The following is a 23,798-nucleotide window of genomic DNA, read 5'->3' as shown; positions in this document are numbered from 1 at the left end:
ATATTTGGTCTTTGAATAGCTGCAATCCAGGTCATCCTTCACCTCTTCGTGACTTCGTACTTACGCAATTAATCACTGGAGAGATGGACAGGTACGTTTATAAATAGTATTATATTTGACCAATTTTCTTATACATAGCTTTGACCTGGGGGTAGAGTTGATTGTGAACTGGAAAGGGGAAATGCTTATGAACTTGTAAATGAAAAAAACATGATGCATTTAAGGATATCTTGTTTGGTTTTTATTAAAGAAAATAATTTATTTCAGTGTGTGATGGCCGAGTCTGCTTGTTTTCTTGGAGATAATTTCTCCTGCCTTAGAGAAAATCCTCTCACATGGAACAGAAGAGGCTGGAAAGCACAGAAACTGCAACACAATTGGGTAGAGATGCAGGAGTATGGTCTTCCTGGGTCCCACAGACTATCAGCTAAAGAGAATAAACAAATTAAATTGCTGCACATTTATTAGAATAACATTTTAAGATTATATTAAAACTAAAATATATTTTTATTCAATTTTTATTCAATTAAATTGAAAGAGTCAATTGGAGGTCTTTTAAAGTTATTTAATGATTTTTATATTATGAAGAGCAGATTTTTGACATTTTAAGTATTTAATGTTTTCAGATAAAATAAACACACACAAAACAAAAGCAAATGAAAAGAACAGAATCCTAACAAACCCACACGATTGACCAAAATCAACTCAACATACTCACACACACAACAGAACCAGACATCACATGACTGTGGCCAAATGAATCAAGCCTCGACACAGTGCTTCTGAAGCAAAGGGGTATGTCTATCAAAGACTATTACTTCAGTTTTATTTTCATTCGATGCGAGAAAGTTTTGTGATAACCAAACTTTAACATCATGAAGACAGTTAAACAAAGGTTGCAGTGGGTCAGAGACATCCAAGTTCAGGGGGAAGTAAACTTGGATGTCATCAACATAGCAGTGGAAAGAGATGTTAATAGTTTTAGAAAGTAGAGTTCAAAGGCAGCATATACAGGGAGAACAAAGTAGGACCAAGAACAGACCCCTGGGGCACACCACAGTAGATATGGGCAGAAGAGGAAAAGTATTGTCCCATAGCAACGGAGAAAGTCCTCTCTGAGAGATATGATTTAAACTAAGATAGGACTGTGCCTTTGAGACCAACAGCATGTTCTAGCCTCGATAATAAAATGTGGTGACAACGGTTAAAAGTAAATCAACATTAGAACTCAGGAACACAGAAGTGCATGTAACATGTAACAACAGCTAATTACCATACATGAGATGAATTAGTTTCACCAGTCAGAAGCATATTTAATGTTGGTGTAATGACCTGTAGTTTAATGATGATACTGCTGAGACTGATGATCACTAATCAGTTTCTGTGGCTGTGATCTACAGCAGGTGTAAAACATGCACAACAACAAATCAGTGCTACTTTAAAGATTCTGTTATCTAAATGACAGAAAGAGAAGAACATCTGATGTTTTGTTTCATAAAATGCTGCAGGCTGGTGAGCTGTTGATCTCTTCTCCCAAAATGTTTTTCATCAACTCATTTAGTTGATCCTTTTGATTTTCCTGGAGGTCTTCCATGTCCTCCTCATTAGTCAGATTCTTCATTTGTTTTCCATGTTTTTGCATTAAATTCTTGATCTTGTTCAAGTTTTCAGTCTTTTTGGTCACACGTCTCACTAAGTCATACATTTCCTTCTTATGTTCTTCCTTCTGTTTTGCTAATTCATCCATGTGTTTCTTCTGGGCTTGGTTGAACTCTTCAGCTTTCTTTCTGGCTTCCTCTTCATGTTTCTTCTTTAGATCATCCAGAGTTTTCTTATGAATTTCCTCCAATCCTTTTATTTCCTCTTCTCTTCTTCTTTGATCCTCTTCTTTATTGATTTTTTCACATTCCAGCTTTTCGTTATAATCGTCCTGTAGCTTTTCCATTTTCTCTTTCTCTTCCTCTCGTCTTTTGTCTTCTTCTTGTCGTTGTTTGTCCCACCCTTCCTTCTGTTCTTTCTCCCACTGCTCTTGTTTTCTTCTCATCTCTTCTCTGGCTTCTTCCAGTTTTCTGTCCACATTTTCTTTTGCCTCTTTTTCTGACTGAATTTGTTTGTCCAACTTTTCAAGTTCTTTTTCAAATTCTTGTCGACGTCTTTCTTCTTCAGCTTCCTTTTCCCTTTTCTCCTTTTCCCTGATTTCCTGTTCCTGCTTCCTCTTCCCTTCTTCTTCTCTAATTTTATTTCTCATTTTTTCTAGATCTTTTTCTCTCTGTATTCTTTCCTTTTCTCTCTCTTCATCGATTCTTTTCTTCATATCCTCCATTTCTTTTTTATATCTTCTTTCAATTTCTTCCTTTTCTTTCTGCATCTCTTCTTCCTTCTCCTTTAAAATCTTCTGCATCTCCTTCCTTATCGCAGTTTCAGCCTCTTGCAGCATCTTGTTGGTGAAGCAGCGCCTTCCATTGTTCTTCATCATGGTGTCAATCTTTGCTATCAGATCACTGACTTGTTTTTTATTTTGTTTGTCATTGTTATTGAACACATGGTATCTTCCTCCACAGTCAGAGATCAGCTTCTTAAAGGAAGGATCACAGTTGTTTTTGATGTAGTCCTCTGAGGACAATCTGCTATGCTCCAGTTCATCACCTCTGGTTAAAAGAACAATGGTGAACTTTTCAGAATTCTTCCCAAAGAATTGCTTGATGAGTTTCAGTGTCTCCTTCTCCTCTGCTGTGAATCTGCCAATATGAATCACCAACAGGAAGACGTGTGGTCCTGGAGCCAAAAGACTGACACATTTCACCAGCTCTTCTAGAACCTCCTCATTGGACAAACTTGTGTCAAACAGACCAGGAGTGTCGACCACAAGAACGGGATGACCGTCCACCTCACCGTGTACTTTCTGACATTGTTGTGTAACTGATATTTGACTTGATTCAGCTTTAAACTCATCTCTTCCTAAAATGGTGTTTCCTGTAGAGCTCTTTCCACAGCCAGTCTTCCCAATCAGCACAATCCTGAGACAGTCTGAGTCCTGTTCTCCAACTTCACCACCTAAAACATGAAAACAATCAGGGTTAACACTTGTATACTGGATTCAAACTCTGGGTAATTAGAAAATATAAAATCGAAACTACTTACCAGTGACAAGTTTTAAGACTTTCTCCATTTGTGCGTGTAAAAATGTTGTAGTTGTATAACAGCACAGTTGTCCTGTAGGCTGACTAATTTTATCCACAATCTTAAACATCTCTGGGATCTGCTGTTTGTTCTTGATGTTGAGAACAACTGATCTTCCTCCACAGCTCTCACAGAGCTCCTGCATGTCCTTGTCTTCCTTTATAAAGTTACCAGCAGCTGGATCTGTCGGATCTGACTTGACAGTGAACAGAATCATGGTGAAGTCATTGACTCGAGAGCCGAATGCATCCTGGATGGTCTCTAACTCTCCCTTGTCTTCATCAGTGAGGGGAGCCACAGGTAGGACCAGGATGAAGGCATGGACACCCTCAGGATCACAGAGGGAGATACACCTGAGTGATTCCTCCATCACTGCCTCCTGAGGTTTTCCATACAAGGCAGGCAGCTCCACCAGGGAAACCCAACGTCCACACACCTCTCCCTGATGTTTAACACACTCTGATGAGTTGGAGGCTGAATGAAGCTCAGTCTGACCTAAAATGGCCTTGGCTGCTGACGTCTTCCCTGCTCCTCTCCTCCCACACAGAACCAGGTTCACACTGGACTTCAGATTGGGTTTAGCGTCTTCTTTTAACATTAGATATTTTCCCCAGTTTTTACTCACTATCTCATTCATTTCTTCCATCAACTCTGAGGAATCTGAGAAGGAGTCTTTCCTTTCAAAATTAACAAAGTGCTGCCTTTGTTTGGATTCTTCAATGAGTTTATCCACTGAGTCATTCCCTTCCTCATTATGTGTTCGGATGACGATGGAGTGATTAAAAGCATCTTGACCAAACAAGCTCAGGACCAAATTCAGAGTCTGTCTGTTCTCCTCAGTGAAATCAGAAGGTTTCACTAACAGCAGCAGAACATTTGGTCCAGGAGGACAGAGACTCACACAGCTCTTCATCACTTTAAACAGCTCATCCACAGATAGACTGAAGATGTTGGGAGTTTTTACAACTGTGGGAGGTTTCCTGTTCCTCTCTCCAGAGGCAGAACCAGATTGCTTTCCTCCAAAACCTTTAGACTCTTTTTTCCCAACGAGGAGCTTTTCCAGGGCTGATTTCTTCTTCTCACTTTTTCCAAACAGCATTATCCTGAGTTCACGTGCTGCAATTAGAAAAAAGTTATTTTACCTCAAACATTATAAAACACATATTTACGTCACATTCCATTACATAGTTTGTAATTGTTAATCATATCACTTGAGAAATAATAATTTACAACTTTGTCTTAAAACAGGTTGCTGAGTGATAGCGGCAGCTGGCAGGTACACTTTCAAATATGGTTTCTTGATGACGGGCCGGGCTAAGTTTGAACAGCGATGTCAGCTCTCTATTAAGGAGGATAAGCTTCTGGGCAGGTTTTAAAGGCACTAGCCTGATATTGTTGGGCAGAAGTGGCAAAGGTGCAAACTTTCTTTACTTAAGTAGAAGTAATGAAGCAACTTCTTTACTCAAGTAAAAGTCCAAAAGTACAGGCTCTGAAATGTGCTCAGTGTAAGAAAGTAAAAAGTAACTTGTTGAAGAACATTTCTATGAACAATTTTCATACAAAGGTAACTGAACCTTGTACTATACTAATATAACAATGAAATAATGTTAGTGCATAAATATAAATTCTAATGAATGTACTCAGTTTGAATCTGTTATCTCGGATGTGTATATGTATATGTAGGACACCTGCATTGAATGATAGCTTTAAAAAAATAACTATTTTCTGTTGCCTGTTGTAAATGGTAACAGTGAAATGAGTACAGTCAAGGGTTATAGTGGGCGGGTTGGAAACCCTAAGAGGGAAAAATATCACAACTCACAAAAATCTTTTTATATGAGCTTCAGTAGATTTTCTTGACTGATGTCTATCCTCTACACTGATACTAAACTCTTTATACTGTCTTTACACTAGACAGTATAGAGTTGGGATAAAGTTGGAATTTAGTCAATGAATCATCAGCTTAAATGCAAATTATGAGCACTCTGATCATGAGCACATCAGCCACTGTGCACCAGTCCAACACAATTCTAAGCTAACCTGTTTACACTGGCAGTACCTCTGGATTGGCAGCCCGGGCTGGTGGTTCCCATATTTAAGAAGGGGGACCAGTGGGTGTGCTCCAAGTATAGGGGGCACACACACCTCACCCCGGGAAAGTGTATGCCAGGGTGCTGGAATGGAGAGTCCTTTCATTAGTCTGACCTTGAATACATGAGGAACAATGTGGTTTTTGTCCTGGTCTTGGAACACTGGACCAGCTCTTTGCCCTCTAGAGGACACTTCAAGGTGCATGGGAGTTTGCAAAACCAGTCTAGATGTGTTTTGTGAACATGGAGTATGGGGAGTCTGCTCCAGATTGGTCCACAGTTGTGGAGCTGCTACAGCAAAAGCACGATCTCCTCTAAGTTTACGCCCAATCCTGGGGACATTCAGGAGCAGCTGATCAGCTGACCTGACAGAGTGGATCGGTGTGTAAAGCTGTAGCAGCCCGGAGAGATAAGATCGTGCTAGGCCATGGAGAGCTTTAAAAGGAAATAAAAGAATTTTAAAATGAATCCTAAAATGAATGGGCAGCCAGTGAAGTGAAGCTAAAATAGGGGAAATGTGCTGAAACGTTCAAGTGCCAGTTAAAAGATGAGCTGCTGCATTTTGCACCCTCTGTAGATGGGTAATATATGATGCGCTGACCCCAATATAAAGTGTATTACAGTAATCCAACTTAGCGCTAACAAAGGCGTGGATCACTGTCTCAAAGTGCTGCCGTAAAAGAATTGGCTTTATTTTAGCTACCTGAGTTAATCTGACTGTCAAGCTTCAGATCACAGTCCACTTTCATCCCCAGGTTTGTGACAGTTGGCTTATTATATTGGGCCAAGGTATTTAAATATACATTGGGGATCTCAGTGGGGCTACCAAAAAACATCGCCTCAGGCTTTTTGTCAGTGATTATTCTATTCTATTCTATTCTATTCTATTTCCAATCTCCTTTATGAAACTAGCCTTTGATGGGATCCAGATATTTGGGACACATTTCAATTCTTGCAACCTGATTCCAACTGTGTGACTTTTGGGCCTAGGCATCGTGGTCAAATTGTTGATACTGACGCTAAGTGAAGGTCAACAATCCTGATTTCCAAGCATTAAACCTTTGGTAAGTGCAGATAGTGTTACACTGGATTATCTTGTAAGTTGTTGTTGTTGGCAGAACAGGGCGACATGTACTGTGAGCATGTTGGATATGTTTATCAGCCAACGTTGCTCCTAAAACCAGCAGCACAGTGTGATCATGGCAGTTGCATCCTGCTGCTGCACCTGTTTGTTGTGTGCTTTCACTTCCAATACCTGAACAGATGTTACAGTTACTCTCTAAATCTACTCTCTGTGACATATTTGTACAGTGTGAGTGCAAAATCCTCACTGCTGATCAATAACATGTGAGTGGACTCACCAGCTGTTTTGGTTGCCATGATGTCGATTTTCTGAAAAGACCAGGGGATGAACTGGAAGGAAATAAAATGCATTTTAGGTTCTTTGAGTCACACGACATGTGATGGTAGGTGGACAAAGGGGCTGTAAGCATGAATGGAACGGCACAAAAAAGAGTGTAACACAAGTTACATTTAGTTCATTTAGACATGGTAAATAGTATTTGTATAGCGCTTTACTTAGTCCCTAAGGACCCCAAAGTGCTTTATACTACATCCACCCATTCATACACTGGTGATGGCAGCTACATTGTAGCCACAGCTGCCCTGGGGCGCACTGACAGAGGCGAGGCTGCCAGACACTGGCGCCACCGGGCCCTCTGACCACCACCAGTAGGCAACGGGTGAGGCCCCGGCTTGAACCGACAACCTTCCGATTACAAGACGAACTGCCAACTCTTGAGCCACGGTTGGCCACATCATGAGTAACGGCTGAAAGAGGGATCACATCTTTCACCTTTAATAAGTGAAATTGAAGACTTTTTAAAGGCCAAGACTGATCAACCAGATTGAAGAATCAGGGGACCTCAGTCTGAACACATGTAGAAGTGTTTTATACACATGGATGATTTATTTCACGTTCTCAACCTCAGAGATCATTTCTGCTTTCAGGAAGCCTACCGTGCACAAGAAGATATTACTTGAATGACTTTTAATTAAAGATTATTATGATGGATCCATTTGATCCACAGATCCACTCATGTGTGCTGCATTCAAGTGCATAATTGGACCGAGATTATTCCAAACAGTCGGACAGAAACGACCAACTATAGACCACATCACCTGGATCATAACCACATTCACATCTTACTACAAGACTAATTTAGCAAATGCTTCTGAGAATGATGATTAGATGAGATCACGAGAGTCTAAAAACTCCAGTAAGTGAAACACGATCTGAGTGTGGGCGGTACAATCGGCAACAAAGAGAATACCTGTTCCAGCCTGCTGGGTATAAGTGAGCAGTTGCAAATAAGGTGTGTGTGTGTGTGTGTGTGTGAGAGGGGGGAGTTGTGGCAGTTTCAGTAGAGAAATTAAAAGTTTCATATAGATAAAATATTAAAATATTCCTCTTCACTCAACTGTCTCACCCTCCAGTTTACATGCAATCTTTCTGTCTACTCAGAGGAAATTATGTCATCATATGTTATATAACAAATAACCTAATTTTCATGTTTCTGCTCATTCTGTGCAGTCATTTGATAAAAGCACCAAACAAATATTAGGAATTATAGTTCTGCATCATAACACAAAGGTTCACTCTGCAGCCATAAAGAAAAGATGTAAATGAGGAAAAATTAAAAGTATATTAAAGGCAGTAACGATCAAAATGAAACCATCATTAACAAAGAGAATCACAGCACAAACACAGCTAACAAAGGTGAAACAAACCTGCAGAGAATCCAAAACATGAAAAAACATTTAGTGATGAGTTTCACTGTTCAGAAAAAACAGCAGATAAATTTGTGCTTTACCTGTTTGTCGTCCTCTGAGTTCACAGGTGAGACATGGCGTCTGCTTCTTGTTTGGTTGCACCTCTGATGACGGTATGAAGGCGGGCTTAACACTGCCCACCCAATCAGAAGTTAGAAACACTGCTCATGTATTCTCTGAGCCTTCTTTTCTTCACTTTTAATTGGGTGGGAACAACCACCCACCCATACTCTGTGTGCTGGTGTTTGGGTGGGGTGAGCCTACTCGACACAAATTTATGCTTTATATTTTTATATATTTTTATATTTGTACAGATTTGTGTCGACGTTCAGAGGCTGGATCCATGCAGAACAGATGACAAAACATCTGCATCGGTGCGCCTTCATGTTTGTCGTCTGGTTGCACCGTTGTTCTGTACGACATCCTGATGTGTTGTCGGTCTGATGTTCGTTGTTTAAAGTTTAAAAGAATACATTTGCCCTCTGTCACTTTAATGCAGCGTGCATTGTGGTTGTGTGAGAAGCCGAGAGCATGAAATTTAATAAGTCCACAGACTACAGCTAATCTGTCAGAAAGCAAAAGAATCCAGGGCCTGTTCCAGCCTGCTGTGTTAGGAACGACGGTTACAAACAAAAGTGTGAGACAAAGATCGTCACAACAAAAATGTGAGTGTGCGTGCCTGTTACAGTTGCTCCTGCCTTTTCTCTTCAGCTTAACTTTTTCTCAACAAATTGGAGTCTATTAGACACCACAAGTGTGATTTGTAAATACTGAACATAATTTTTGAACAGAAGGGTGACTGACTGAACACTAGAGCGTAGGTGAAGAATCAGATTTCATGGTTATTGCTTTGGAATCAGGGATATGACGTATTATGTGTATCAGTGGGGGCTGTTAGTTTTGGTTCAAAGACTTTACTGTACGTTCTCACTCCCAAAATGTAACAATTTATACTAGGTGACAAATCTTCAGTATGTTTCGCTTTCGGCCGCCCAACACGTCTGCTTTTTTCTGTTTCTGTTTCTTATATTTTGGTGGTTTTCTAGATTATGATTTATGTTCTGATTCTTGACTTGTGCTGGTTTGATTTTGTATTACGGGTTATATTTTCTGTCAAATCTGTCTTTGTAAATTGTTTCCTGTTTTATTTTGATAGTTCCAGTCCTATGTCAGTGTATTCAGTTTTACTTCCCCGTCTCGTTAGCCCTAATTTCTCCGAGCTGTGTCTCCCTCCTGTTTTCCATTTCCTGCTTACTCAACTGTGTATTTAAGCCCTGTGTTTGTCTTTGTCCTTTGTAGTGTTGTGTTCGCTACATGCTGTTTGTTTGGCATGGTCTAGTGGGCCTGTCTTCCAGCTTCTCTGTTCGGCGTTGAGGTTTGTTTTTGTGAGTTTATCTATGAGAAGTGTTTTTCCAGCAATAAAAGTTTAACCCTCCTGGTTTTGAGTCTTGCTCTTGGGTCCACCTTTGTGGCCTGCCTGCCACACAGCCCATCATGACAACATCCCTATATTACGAGTTTGGAAAAATGAGGCGCTGTCAGTTTGTGTTCGCTGTCTCTGCGGTAGAGTATCACTTCCTCTTCCTGTTCAAAGTGGTGGTGTTTCTGAGTAGCTTATCTGCTTAGCAATTTAATTAAACTGTTAAATACATTCTTTTTTCATAGTATAATCTTTACGTGCTTCATCTGAAGCACACTTTCTATGTACTCACTACCGAACTTGTAGCCAAAGTATTGACTCACTGTGTTTTTACTGTTTCGCTAGCTTAGCTTAGCTTGTAGCCGACTCGTTAGCACCATGGCTACTTCACCTGTCCCTCCTGCACTTTCTTGCTCATTGTGTCAGATGTTTAGTTACTCCTCGGCCTCCTTTAGCAGTAATGATATTTGTAACAAATGTAGCATATTTGCAGCTCTGGAGGCCAGGATTACTAAATTGGAGACTCTGCTTCGCACCCTTCATTCACCCGTAGCTAGCCAGGCCCCTGTAGCTGGTGCAGCCGAAGATAGCGTAGGCCCCGCTAGCTGTTCCCCGGCAAACCCCAAGCAGCTGGGGAAAGAGGGCAGCTGGGTGATGGTGAGGAGGAAGCATAGTCCTAAACAGAAGCCCCAGGTACACCACCAACCTGTTCATGTGTCTAACCGGTGATTCTGTTCTCAGACATGTGAAGCTAGAGACACCGGCAACCATAATCAATTGTCTTCTAGGGTCCAGAGCAACTTAAAGAAGTCCAGGCACTTTTCTTTGCAAGCTCCTTTGACTACGATGACCTGGATGACTGAGAACCTTCACAGACTTAATGACTGCTTGTGCCACAATTTTCTCCACCTAAACAGAAACAAAACTGAATTAATAGTCTTCGTTGCCAAAGAAAAACTGATTACTGTAACAGCATCTTTACAGGTCTACTTAAAAAATCAGCTCATTCAGAGCTCTGCTGCTCGAGTCCTCATTAAGACCAAAAAAGTGGACCACATCAGTCCAGCTCTGAGGTCTTTACACTGGCTGCCTGTCCGTCAGAGGATGGACTTTAAAGTTCTGATGCTCGTCTATAAAGCTCTGAATGGTTTAGGATCAAAATACATCAGTGACCTCCTGACCCAGTATGAACCTTCCAGACCCCTCAGGTCATCTGGATCCGGTTTTTTATCAGTTCCCAGAGTCAGAACCAGACACGGAGAAGCTGCATTCAGCTTTTATGCTCCTCATATCTGGAACAAACTCCCAGAAAGCCTCAGATCAGCTGAAATACTCATTTTATTTAAATCCAGGTTGAAGACTCACCTGTTCTCAGCTGCATTTGAATAAAACACCAAATCCACACTTTTAAGCTTAAATTTTAAAACTTACATTTTAACTACTGATTTTATCTACTGTTCTGACTTTATCTACTGTTTTTTAAAATCAATTTTAAATCATGCTTTTTATTTGTTTTTGTTTTTTAATGTTTCTGTAAAGCACTTTTAATCACCTTGTTGTTGAATTGTGCTATATAAATAAAGTTGCCTTGCCTCTTGTTAGGAGAGACGGCATCCATCCCAATTTGGATGGAGCAGCTCTCATTTCTAGAAATATGGACAAATTTATTAACCCCCCCCCCCCCCCCCCCCCCCCCCAAAAAAAAAAAAAAAAAAAAAAAGACTATCCAGAGTTGGGACCAGGAAGCAGAGTTGCAGTCTTACACGCCTCTCTGCAGCTTCTCTCCTCCTGCTACCCCCCCAAAAACCCATCTCCATAGAGACTGTGTCAGCTCCCAAACAGACAAAAAAAACAACTAAAAACCAGCAACAAACAACTTAAACATAAACAATCACAAGGAAAGAACAATACAGTATCCACATCTGAACCAAAGAGTAAAACAGTGAAATGTGGATTATTAAATATTAGGTCTCTCTCCTCCAAGTCTTTGTTAGTACATGACTTAATAATTGATCAACAAATTGATTTACTCTGCCTTACAGAAACCTGGTTACAGCAGGATGATTATGTTAGTTTAAATGAATCAACACCCCCGAGTCATTCTAACTCCCAGAAACCTCGAAGCACAAGCCGAGGGGGAGGTGTGGCAGCAATTTTTCACACCAGCCTATTAATCAACCAAAGACCCAGACAGACTTTAATTCATTTGAAAGCCTGATGCTTAACATTGTCCACCCCAGCTGTAAAACTCAGGAACCAGTCTTACTTGTTATCATCTATCGTCCACCTGGGCCTTACACAGAGTTTCTGTCCGATTTCTCAGACTTTTTATCTGATTTAGTGCTCAGCTCAGATAAAATAATTATTGTGGGTGATTTTAACATCCATGTTATTAGACTCAATTGGCCTCTCTCAAAATGTAAAAGAACCCACCCACCACTTTAATCACACTCTATGTCACGCTGATCGGCCATTTCTGTCTTTTTTTCACTCTCATGCTCTCTCTCTCTCTCTCTCTCTCCTCCTCTCTGTTGCCGGGGCGGAACTCATTGCGGGTTCACGCTCTCGGCCCACGCCCACGGAAAAGAACACATCTGATGCCCATCAAGGTGAATGGCATTTAAGCCAGGAGGTGACTGCTGGTCTTCGCTGGATCGTTGTCTGCCACACGTTAGTGAAAGTCGAACTTCCGCTCAAGATAAGTCAAGTGCCTTCTGTGAATATTGTTCTCATTCCTGTCTCCTTATCTACAGACCCCCTGGATTACCCTTCGCGTGTGAATCTGTGTGTCAAGTGTGAAAAAAGAGGACTGCCGTCGTGAGTTGGAGAGTGAGTGATCCCCCCTTGGATTTCCCTGGAGCCCATCCCTCACATTTCTGTATATAGCACTACTCCGCACTCTCTGTATATACACTTTGGTGAACTCTGTAAATAAATCCTTGTGTTCGCCTCTGTCAGTGCGCCCCAGGGCGGCTGTGGCTACACTGTAGCTTGCCATCACCAGTGTGTGAATGGGTGGATGATTGTGCTTTGGGACTAGAAAAGCGCTATACAAATGCAGACCATTTTCAGCTGATTCAGGAGTCCCGCGTTTGAGTCCCCTGCATTGAACCTTAACACTCTAGATCTTGTGTTAACATATGACATAGAAACTGAACATTTAACAGTGTTTCCTGAAAACTCTCTCCTGTCTCATTATAAGACTGTATGAAGGCATTCTTCTCCCAGAATTTGGTCTCTCACAGTGGAATTCAGCACTTTTCTTATTGATCTAATCAACCTCTACAATGCTCCACCATGATGTGAAGCAGTGGGAGGTTTTAACCCTGGAGAACCCATGGGGTCAAATTTGACCCCATGGTTTCCATAGTAAACCAATGGGGTCGGATCTGACCACTTAACTCCATGTTGGTGAAATAGATGATGTAATGTTGAGGTGTTCCAGTCAGCGACTGCTTCCTTCAGCTCACGATTGGCAGCAAGAAAATTTGTCCCATTATCGAAGCACTTGTCCTCTCCGTGCTATGAGCTGCCGGATTGCATTTATGCCGGAATCTGTGTTTAATGATGAAGCCAGCTCTGTGTGCACTGCATGAACCACTAAACAAGTGAATATAATGCCATATCTTTTTAAGACGGTTTTTCCAAGTCTTACCTCCAATCGACCGAAGTAGTCCACACCAACCCGGGTGAAGGGTGTATCATCTGGCAACACTCGCTCTTGTGGAAGATCAGCCATCAGTTGTTTCCCAACTTTCCCATGTAAGCGACGACATGTCACACACTTTGTGATGATCTTTCTGATGGCTGTGTTTGCGCATGGGATCCAATACTTCTGCCTTGCATGCCCAGTTTCTTCATGTATGTGTTGGAGGATTAAATTTCTGAAGTCTCTAGACAAAATAATAGGCTGCTTAGCGATTTCTGGCATAGCTGCCCAACTCAGCCTTCCACCAACTCACAACAGATCTTACTGTAGTACAGGGTTCACTTTGTATAAGTGGCTACTGCGCTTCACACTTTGTCCCTTGAGTAAAGCTGAAACCTCTTTTGAGAATTTCTCCGTTTGACGAAATCTGATTATGTCAAGCTCTGCTTGATCCAGGTCGTCCGCTGCAATTTGTGTAGGTTTATAGCTTGTCTTGAAACTGTCAGTCTGCCGTTGTATCAGCTGTCACTGTCCAGGCTATTCTCCACACTGGTTCCACATACAGTGGCTTGTTAAAGTATTTTTCCATTTTCCAACTTTTCCATATCCATGTGATTTGCAGTTATTTATCTGTAAAAAATGTTTGGAATGAAGTATGATTTTCATTCCACTTCTCACGTGTACACCACTTTGTGTTGGTCTTTCACGTGGAATTCCAGTAAAATTGATTCATGTTTGTGGCTGTAACAAACTGTGGGAAAGTTCAAGGGGGTCGAATACTTTTGCAAGCCACTGTATCAGCTGATATCCACAGACCGTGGTCAGAAGTTGCCATCCACTCTTCATGGGCATGAGTGTCAAGGGTTGTGAGTGTGAGTGTTGTTTGATGATTTTGTTTTGTGTGTTTTAGAATCAGAATACTTTATTAATCCCAAAGGAAATTATATGGATTACAGTTGCACCTAGACAGTAACAGACTAAACAGTTTAAATAATTCAATATAAAGAGTTCAACACTCCAAGTATAAAGCAAAAGACAAAGAAATGAGTAAGTAAAAGTTAAGCTGAAGAGAAAAAGCAGGAGCAACTGTAACAGGCACGGACACTCACATTTTTGTTGTGACGATCTTTGTCTCACACTTTTGTTTGTAACCGTCGTTCCTAACACAGCAGGCTGGAACAGGCCCTGGATTCTTTTGCTTTCTGACAGATTAGCTGTAGTCTGTGGACTTATTAAATTTCATGCTCTCGGCTTCTCACACAACCACAATGCACGCTGCATTAAAGTGACAGAGGGCAAATGTATTCTTTTAAACTTTAAACAACGAACATCAGACCGACAACACATCAGGATGTCGTACAGAACAACGGTGCAACCAGACGACAAACATGAAGGCGCACCGATGCAGATGTTTTGTCATCTGTTCTGCATGGATCCAGCCTCTGAACGTCGACACAAATCTGTACAAATATAAAAATATATAAAAATATAAAGCATAAATTTGTGTCGAGTAGGCTCACCCCACCCAAACACCAGCACACAGAGTATGGGTGGGTGGTTGTTCCCACCCAATTAAAAGTGAAGAAAAGAAGGCTCAGAGAATACATGAGCAGTGTTTCTAACTTCTGATTGGGTGGGCAGCGTTAAGCCCGCCTTCATACCGTCATCAGAGGTGCAACCAAACAAGAAGCAGACGCCATGTCTCACCTGTGAACTCAGAGGACGACAAACAGGTAAAGCACAAATTTATCTGCTGTTTTTTCTGAACAGTGAAACTCATCACTAAATGTTTTTTCATGTTTTGGATTCTCTGCAGGTTTGTTTCACCTTTGTTAGCTGTGTTTGTGCTGTGATTCTCTTTGTTAATGATGGTTTCATTTTGATCGTTACTGCCTTTAATATACTTTTAATTTTTCCTCATTTACATCTTTTCTTTATGGCTGCAGAGTGAACCTTTGTGTTATGATGCAGAACTATAATTCCTAATATTTGTTTGGTGCTTTTATCAAATGACTGCACAGAATGAGCAGAAACATGAAAATTAGGTTATTTGTTATATAACATATGATGACATAATTTCCTCTGAGTAGACAGAAAGATTGCATGTAAACTGGAGGGTGAGACAGTTGAGTGAAGAGGAATATTTTAATATTTTATCTATATGAAACTTTTAATTTCTCTACTGAAACTGCCACAACTCCCCCCTCACACACACACACACACACACACACCTTATTTGCAACTGCTCACTTATACCCAGCAGGCTGGAACAGGTCCTGGCATTCTCTTTGTTGCCGATTGTACCGCCCACACTCAGATCGTGTTTCACTTACTGGAGTTTTTAGACTCTCGTGATCTCATCTAATCATCATTCTCAGAAGCATTTGCTAAATTAGTCTTGTAGTAAGATGTGAATGTGGTTATGATCCAGGTGATGTGGTCTATAGTTGGTCGTTTCTGTCCGACTGTTTGGAATAATCTCGGTCCAATTATGCACTTGAATGCAGCACACATGAGTGGATCTGTGGATCAAATGGATCCATCATAATCTTCTTTGATTAAAACTCATTCAAGTAATATCTTCTTGTGCACAGTAGGCTTCCTGAAAGCAGAAATGATCTCTGAGGTTGAGAACGTGAAATAAATCATCCATGTGTATAAAACACTTCTACATGTGTTCAGACTCAGGTCCCCTGATTCTTCAATCTTTTGCTCAGGATAAATCTGGTTGATCAGTCTATACAAAGACTTTAATTTCTTTGAAAATTGAAAGTAAAAGATGTGAACCTTATTTCTGCCGTTACTCATGATGTCTTAATGGTCTAAATGTAATTGGTTACACTTGACCCCCCAATTTGTATAAAACATTCTCTACATGGTGACCAACCGGAGACCAGCTGAAGTACTGCATAAAACGACCAACATCACAATAACAACTTCTCTCTTTTTTCTGCCATTCCATTAAAACCGTTCATGCTTACAGCCCCTTTGTCCACCTACCATCACATGTCGTGTGACTCAAAGAACCTAAAATGCATTTTATTTCCTTCCAGTTCATCCCCTGGTCTTTTCAGAAAATCGACATCATGGCAACCAAAACAGCTGGTGAGTCCACTCACATGTTATTGATCAGCAGTCAGAATTTTGCACTCACACTGTACAAATATGTCACAGAGAGTAGATTTAGAGAGTAACTGTAACATCTGTTCAGGTATTGGAAGTGAAAGTAAACAACAAACCGGTGCAGCAGGAGGGTGGAGCAGGATCCAACTGCCATGATCACACTGTGCTGCTGGTTTTAGGAGCAACGTTGGCTGATAAACATATCCAACATGCTCACAGTGCATGTCGCCCCTGTTCTGCCGATATAGTTACTTGTTCATTTCCAGTCGCTTTACTTGCTGAAAGAATGAATGTAAATAAAAAATAAATAACTCAAAGCTGCTTGAAGGCACCTTAAATAGCCACCTGATCCACCAGGCAACCAGGAACAGGTGGATTATCACAGGCACACACTCCAGGGTGAATTGTATAATTAGTCCACCCACACGAAGTACGAAAAGAAAGCAGGATAACAAAAACCCCTGACAAAATGGCTTCTTGCCCACAACAAGAAACACAAAGAAGCTGGATTAAGGAAGCCTTGCTTGTAAATCCTTCACTCAGAGAGACAGTGATATGCTGAGATACTTTCTTGGTTTGTTTTGAAATCCAAATTTGGATTTCTTTAGTTTCTCCAGTGACCACTTAGGAACAAGAAATAGAGTCATGGTATTGTTAGTGATACTGGGATGTGCAGAAAAAAGATATCATGTTACTGTGGAATATTGCTCCATCTTTGAAGATGATCAGAACTTTTTAAAATTGGGGTCAAGTTGATACGATTCATGAAACAACCAAAAACAACTTGGGATAAAATCTCTGCTTCTAGTCTTTTCTCACCAACTCAGGGTCCAATCTTTAAATTTAATTGAGATGGTATGAATTGTTTTCAGTCAATTACACTAATTACTTGGCATATCAGAAGTAGAGACCTCATGACACATTCCTGTAACACCAAGAGATTTTCCACATTTAAGTGTTGAAGGATAACTTGAGTTTTTTATATTTTTGCAGAGGATTTCCAAAAACCAGAAGATAGCAGCTATGACATCAAGGACTGTAAGTTGAACTAACAACATTGATGTATCATGAGTAAAATAAAATCATTTTTCATTTAAAGTATTAATTATAATGCCAAAAGCTATATAATTTAGGAAGGGAGGGATAAAGCTCTACTAATCCTACAAGGACATTTCCCTCCTGTGTTGTCAGGCATCAGCCAACCAGATTTTAATCTGAAAATCTTAGAAATATGGTATCTAACCAGATTCTTACTCTGGATGGCATTACCTTGGCCTCCAGTAACGCTGTGAGAAACCTTGGAGTCATTTTTGACCAGGACATGTCCTTCAACGCACATATTAAACAAATATGTAAGACTGCTTTCTTCCATTTGTGCAACATCTCTAAAATTAGAAATATCCTGTCTCAGAGTGACGCTGAAAAACTAGTTCATGCATTTATTACTTCCAGGCTGGACTACTGCAATTCATTATTATCAGGAAGTCCTAAAAACTCCCTGAAAAGCCTCCAGTTAATCCAAAATGCTGCAGCAAGAGTCCTGACAGGGACTAGAAAGAGAGAGCAGATTTCTCCTGTTTTGGCTTCCTGTTAAATCCAGAATTCAAAATCCTGCTCCTCACATACAAGGTCTTAAATAATCAGGCCCCATCTTATCTTAATGACCTTGTAGTACCATATCACCCTATTAGAGCACTTCGCTCTCGCTCTGCAGGCCTACTTGTTGTTCCTAGAGTATTTAAAAGTAGAATGGGAGGCAGAGCCTTCAGTTTTCAGGTCATATGATTGACCTCTATCTACTGTACAATATAAAGCGCCTTGAGGTGACTGTTGTTGTGATTTGGCGCCATATAAATAAAATTGAATTGAATTGAAAAATTTCTCTGCATCTTGTTCACGAGTTAGATGACATTGGGAGAAGGATTAGAGGAGGGGTTTCCAACTCTAGGCCTCGAGGGCCGGTGTCCTGCAGGTTTTAGATGTGTCCTTGAGTCAACATGTCTTGAAGTTTTCCAGAGGCCTGATAATGAAATAATCATTTGATTCAGGTGTGTTGAGCCAGGGTGAGATCTAAAACCTGCAGAACAACAGCCCTCGAGACCTGGAGTTGGACACCCCTCGATTAGAGTGTCATCTGCATTAATGAGAATATTGTATGGCTCTGTGGTAAAGAGAGAACTGACCAAGAAAGTGTTTATTTTAGTGGTCAGTCCATGTTCCTGTCTTCATCTATGGTTATGATTTGTGGCTGTTGACCAATGAATTAGCAGAGGAAATTAAGTTCCTCTGTCTGGGTTCAGTCTTAAGAGATAAGTTGAGGATCTTGGTGTTATGGCCCATAACGGTTTGTTAGTTGACTGTTGTGTTTTCATCTGAGTCCTGGTGTGACATGGGCTGGGAGACATTTGTCTGCCAGTTTCAGTGACTTATTCCCAAGCCACTGAATGGATTATTTACTCCAGCCTCCTTCCACCGCTTACGTGGAAGGGAGAGCAGGGATAGCTCAGTAGGTAGAGTGGTTGCCCCATGATCGTTGGGGGTTCTAATCCACTGAACGGCTACCCTGAGGTACTCCTGAGCAAGGTACCGTCCCTACACACTGCTCCCTGGGCGCCTGCTTAGTGGCTGCCCACAGCTTCACTGAGTGAATGGGTCAAATGCAGAGAAAAACAAGTTATTATTATTATTATTATTATTATTACCTGGATACCCTAGTGGCACAGCCCTGCTTTACATTTGAGAGACATAAAGAACTTAAAACTGTTATTGCTGTATGTTTCGTGTGCACTTGAGTCCTCCTTTCAGTTTTGGTGGCCATGGCCAATAACACTTGGTCATTTAAGAAGTTCAAACTAGAGCTGTTATTCCTCCATATCAAAAGGAGAAAAACTGATGTGGAGGCAAATTGATGTGGTTCACCATATGACTAGAATGCCTCCTGGTAAGGGGTTCTGGAGATGTCCTATCAGGAGGAGGCCCCAGACCAGAACCAGAACATACTGGAGGGATTAATTCAATTCAATTTTATTTACACAGCGCCAAATCACAACAGTCGCCTAAAGGCGCTTTATATTATAGAGTAGAATCTACAATAATAGATACAGAGAAAAGCCCAACAATCATATGACCCCCTATGAGCAAACATTTTGGTGACAGTGGGAAGGAAAAACTCCCATTTAACAGGAAGAAAAAGGTGAAAAGGTGGCCAAAAGTGACGAGGGGGGCCCAAAAGGCTAGTGGCAGGAACGAGGAAGAGGTCAGAGAAGCGCGGGAATATTCTGTAACAGAGGAAGAGAAAACTAGAGCTTGATAACTAGAAACTGGAGAATAGTTTGCCTTACTGTGCCAGTCATAGTTAGTTTCACTGAGGGGAGGGGAGAGTGGTCCGTGGGAAACTATGTAATGGAATGTGACATAAATATGGGTTTCATAATTTTTGAGGCAATTTACTTTTTTTTTTTGCAGCACGTGAACTCAGGATAATGCTGTTTGGAAAAAGTGAGAAGAAGAAATCAGCCCTGGAAAAGCTCCTCGTTGGGAAAAAAGAGTCTAAAGGTTTTGGAGGAAAGCAATCTGGTTCTGCTTCTGGAGAGAGGAACAGGAAACCTCCCACAGTTGTAAAAACTCCCAACATCTTCAGTCTGCCTGTGGAAGTGCTGTTTAAAGTGATGAAGAGCTGTGTGAGTCTCTGTCCTCCTGGACCAAATGTTCTGCTGCTGTTAGTCAAACCTTCTGATTTCACTGAGGAGAACAAACAGACTCTGAATTTGGTCCTGAGCTTGTTTGGTCAAGATGCTTTTAATCACTCCATCGTCATCCGAACACATAATGAAGAAGGGAATGACTCAGTGGATAAACTCATTGAAGAATCCAAACAAAGGCAGCACTTTGTTAATTTTGACAGGAAAGACTCCTTCTCAGATTCCTCAGAGTTGATGGTAGAAATGAATGATATGGTGAGTAAAAACTGGGGAACATATCTAATGTTAAAAGAAGAGGCTAAACCCAATCTGAAGTCCAGTGTGAACCTGGTCCTGTTTGGGAGGAGAGGAGCAGGGAAGACGTCAGCAGCCAAGGCCATTTTAGGTCAGACTGAGCTTCATTCAGTCTCCAACTCATCAGAGTGTGTTAAACATCAGGGAGAGGTGTGTGGACGTTGGGTTTCCCTGGTGGAGCTGCCTGCCTTGTATGGAAAACCTCAGGAGGCAGTGATGGAGGAATCACTCAGGTGTATCTCCCTCTGTGATCCTGAGGGTGTCCATGCCTTCATCCTGGTCCTACCTGTGGCTCCCCTCACTGATGAAGACAAGGGAGAGTTAGAGACCATCCAGAACATATTCGGCTCTCGAGTCAATGACTTCACCATGATTCTGTTCACTGTGGAATCAGATCCTACAGATCCAGCTGTTGAAAATATATTAAGTATAGACAAAGACATCCAGAAGCTTCTTCAGACCTTCAGACAAAGACATGTGGTTCTCAACATCAAAGACAAACAGCAGATTACAAAGATGTTTGAGGTTGTGGACAAAATTAGTGATGCCACAAACAAACCACACTGTTATACAAAGACAACATTTCTACATGCACAGATGGAAAAAGTCTTACAACAAGAGAAAACCATACAGATGCAACATGATGAACTTGAGAAGCTCAAGACGAACATGATGACGTGTAAGTACTTTAGATTTTAACATTTTTCTGTGTTCAGTGACCCAAAGAGTTTTAATCCAGTATACAAGTTTTTAACTCAGATTGTTTTCATGTTTTAGCTTACGAAGGTGGAGAACAGGACTCAGACTGTCTCAGGATTGTGCTGCTTGGGAAGACTGGCTGTGGAAAGAGCTCTACAGGAAACACCATTTTAGGAAGAGATAAGTTTAAAGCTGCATCAAGTCAAATATCAGTTACACAACAATGTCAGAAAGTACACGGTGAGGTGGATGGTCGTCCTGTTGTTGTGGTCGACACTCCTGGTCTGTTTGACACAGCTCTGAGCAATGATGAAGTTTGGGAGGAGTTGGTCAAGTGTATCAGCCAGCTGGCTCCAGGACCACATGTCTTCTTGGTGGTGATACAGGTTGGTAGATTCACAGCAGAGGAGAAAGAAACGATCAAGCTCACTAAAAGATTCTTTGGGAAGGACTCAGAAAAGTTCACCATCATCCTTTTCACCAGAGGAGACGATCTGGAGCGTCAGGGAGAGTCTATTGATGATTACATCAAGAACAAATGTCATGTTTCCTTTAAGAAGCTGATCTCTAACTGTGGAGGAAGATACCATGTGTTCAATAACTCTGACAAACAAAACGGCACACAAGTCAGTGAACTGATAAAAAAAATTGACACCATGGTGAAGAACAATGGAGGAAACTTCTACACCAATGAGATGCTGCAAGAGGCTGAAGCAGCAATAAAGAAGGAAACGCTGAGGAACCTGAAGGAGAAGGAAGAAGAGATGCAGAAGGAAAAGGAAGAGATTGAAAGAAAACATGAGCAAGAAATGAAAGCAATGAAAAGAAGAATGGCAGAAGAGAGAGAAAAATCAGAAAAGGAGAGTAAACAGAAAGGTGAAGAACTCGAGGAAATGAAGAACAAAATTAAGGAAGAACAAGAGAAGAAGAAAAAAGAAGAAGAAATGAGAGAAAAGGAGGAAAAGGAAAAGGACACTGGAGAAGAAAGATATCGACAACAATTCAAAGAAGAACTTGAAAAGTTAGACAGACAAATTCATTTGGAAAAAGAGGCAAAGGAAAGTGTCGACAGACAGCTGGAAGAGACCAGAGACGAGATGGAACGAAAACAAGAAGCCTGGGAGAAAGAACGAAGAGAAGAGCGAGAGAAACAAAGACAAGAAGATGAAAAGAGACGATGGGAGGAGGAAGAAAGAATAGACAAACTGCTGGAAAGTTACAAACAAGAAAAAATAAAATATGAAAACAACAAATTACAAGAGGAACAAATAAGAAGAGAAATGGAAATAACAGAGAACAATCATCAGAAAACACTGGAGGACCTAAAGAAGAGCTATGAAAGAAAAGCCAGACAGAAAGCAGAAGAGTTCAACGAATCCCAAAAGAAACACATGGATGAATTAAATGCTCAGCGGGAAGAACACGTGAAGGAAATGAACGACTTAGTGAAACGTGTGACCAAGAAGAGCGAAAACCTGAGAAAGATCAAGACTCTAGTGGAAAACCATGAAAAACAAATGAGGAATGCAAAAACTGAGGAGGACAAGGACGAACTACAGGAAGAACATGAACAACAATTAAGTGAATTGATGCAAAAAATCTTAAGTAAGGAGGTCAGTGACGCATCAGCCTGCAGCATTTTATGACGAGAAATTAATGATTTCAGTTGTTTTTCTTTCATTTGTTCTGGGAAAAAACGTTAAAGAAGCACCGATTTGTTGTTCTGTGTTTGGGATTTCCTCGCAACAGTAAATAATTCTGACTGGGTGTCGTCTAACCTGCCTTAAACACAGTGTCGGACTCCAGTCTCACCATTAAACCACAAGTCACTATCCCAACATTACCAAAGCTTCTGACTGGTTAAACTAACTCCAAAGACTGAATAGGTATTAGTTACTAAAAGACCCACGTGGAACCAGCATGTAGTCTCCTGTCTCAGCTCATTAATCTCCCACCTGGCAGAGTGGAAGCTATGGTCAGTGTTTTTCCAGGCTCAGCATCACAAGGTTGCGAGTTTGACTCCCTGACCTGGAGTGTGTGGAGTTTCCATGTTTTTCCTGTCAGTGGGTTTTTCCTCCCACAGTCCAAACACATGCAGTTAGTGGGGTTAATTGGTGATTCTAAATAACCCATAGGTGTGAGTGTGAATGGTTGTCTGTCTCTCTGTGTTAGTCCTGCGACAGACTGGTGACCTCTCTATGATAGCTGGGATAGGCTCCACCCCCTGATTAGGATAAGCAGAGGAGAAAAGATACAATACAATACAATACAACTTTATTTGTATAGCACATTTAAAACCAGCGGTACACCAAAGTGCTTTACAGTAATACAATAATTTAGAGAAAGGAAACATAAACAGGGAATAAATACACCAACAGGTGGAGAGCACTAATTAGCCGCAGCGCCGAGAAAATGTGTAAAAGAAATACAAACACAACTCAACTAGGAGATTATTCAGCAATAAAATAAAATAAAATGATTAAAACTACATAAAAGAACATTTGCAGGATACATACACTAACTAGGGGAGGCTAAATTGAATAAAAAGGTTTTCAAGCGTGATTTAAAAGATTGAACTGATTCAGACTCACGAATGGCAGTAGGAAGATTATTCCAGAGGTTGGGTGCAGCTATGGCAAAAGCACGATCCCCTCTGGTCTTAAACTCCTCTACTAGGAGTGTACTAGCTGAGAAGTTCAACAAAATAGCTGGGAGCAATGTTATTTATAATTTTAAAGGTTAGCAATAGTATTTTAAAATTCAATTCAATTTTATTTATATAACGCCAAATCACAACAACAGTCGCCTCG

The 23,798-nt window shown here is 40.9% G+C and overlaps 2 protein-coding genes across 3 annotated transcripts; one reads left to right on the top strand and one right to left on the bottom strand.

Moving 5' to 3' along the window:
* Positions 1 to 558: 558 nt before the first annotated feature.
* LOC102792839 (GTPase IMAP family member 8-like) lies at positions 559 to 8,186 on the bottom strand. 2 transcript variants are annotated; one of them, XM_087849527.1, is made up of 4 exons: positions 8,144 to 8,186; positions 6,632 to 6,683; positions 3,142 to 4,296; positions 559 to 3,054 (listed from the first exon to the last, which is right to left on the bottom strand). In XM_087849527.1, exons 2-4 carry the CDS (start codon positions 6,648 to 6,650, stop codon positions 1,493 to 1,495), a joined length of 2,736 nt encoding a protein of 911 aa, XP_087705653.1. In that variant the 5' UTR covers positions 6,651 to 6,683; positions 8,144 to 8,186; the 3' UTR covers positions 559 to 1,492. The 2 variants fall into 2 exon arrangements, with proteins under 2 accessions (XP_087705653.1, XP_087705652.1); XM_087849526.1 differs by lacking the exon at positions 8,144 to 8,186 and having other exon boundaries at positions 6,632 to 6,704.
* Positions 8,187 to 14,876: 6,690 nt separating this feature from the next.
* Positions 14,877 to 23,179, top strand: LOC102791118 (GTPase IMAP family member 8-like). The gene is made up of 5 exons (XM_087849524.1): positions 14,877 to 14,904; positions 16,225 to 16,276; positions 17,288 to 17,332; positions 19,760 to 20,968; positions 21,067 to 23,179. Exons 2-5 carry the CDS (start codon positions 16,258 to 16,260, stop codon positions 22,632 to 22,634), a joined length of 2,841 nt encoding a protein of 946 aa, XP_087705650.1. The 5' UTR covers positions 14,877 to 14,904; positions 16,225 to 16,257; the 3' UTR covers positions 22,635 to 23,179.
* The last annotated feature ends 619 nt before the right edge of the window (positions 23,180 to 23,798 follow it).

Source organism: Neolamprologus brichardi, chromosome 12 (assembly GCF_056152115.1).
Source record: "Neolamprologus brichardi isolate AB-2024 chromosome 12, ASM5615211v1, whole genome shotgun sequence".
In the NCBI taxonomy this organism is placed as follows: Eukaryota; Metazoa; Chordata; class Actinopteri; order Cichliformes; family Cichlidae; genus Neolamprologus; species Neolamprologus brichardi.
Note: the sequence above shows the minus strand (reverse complement) of the source record. Positions and strands in the feature narration are given on the sequence as shown.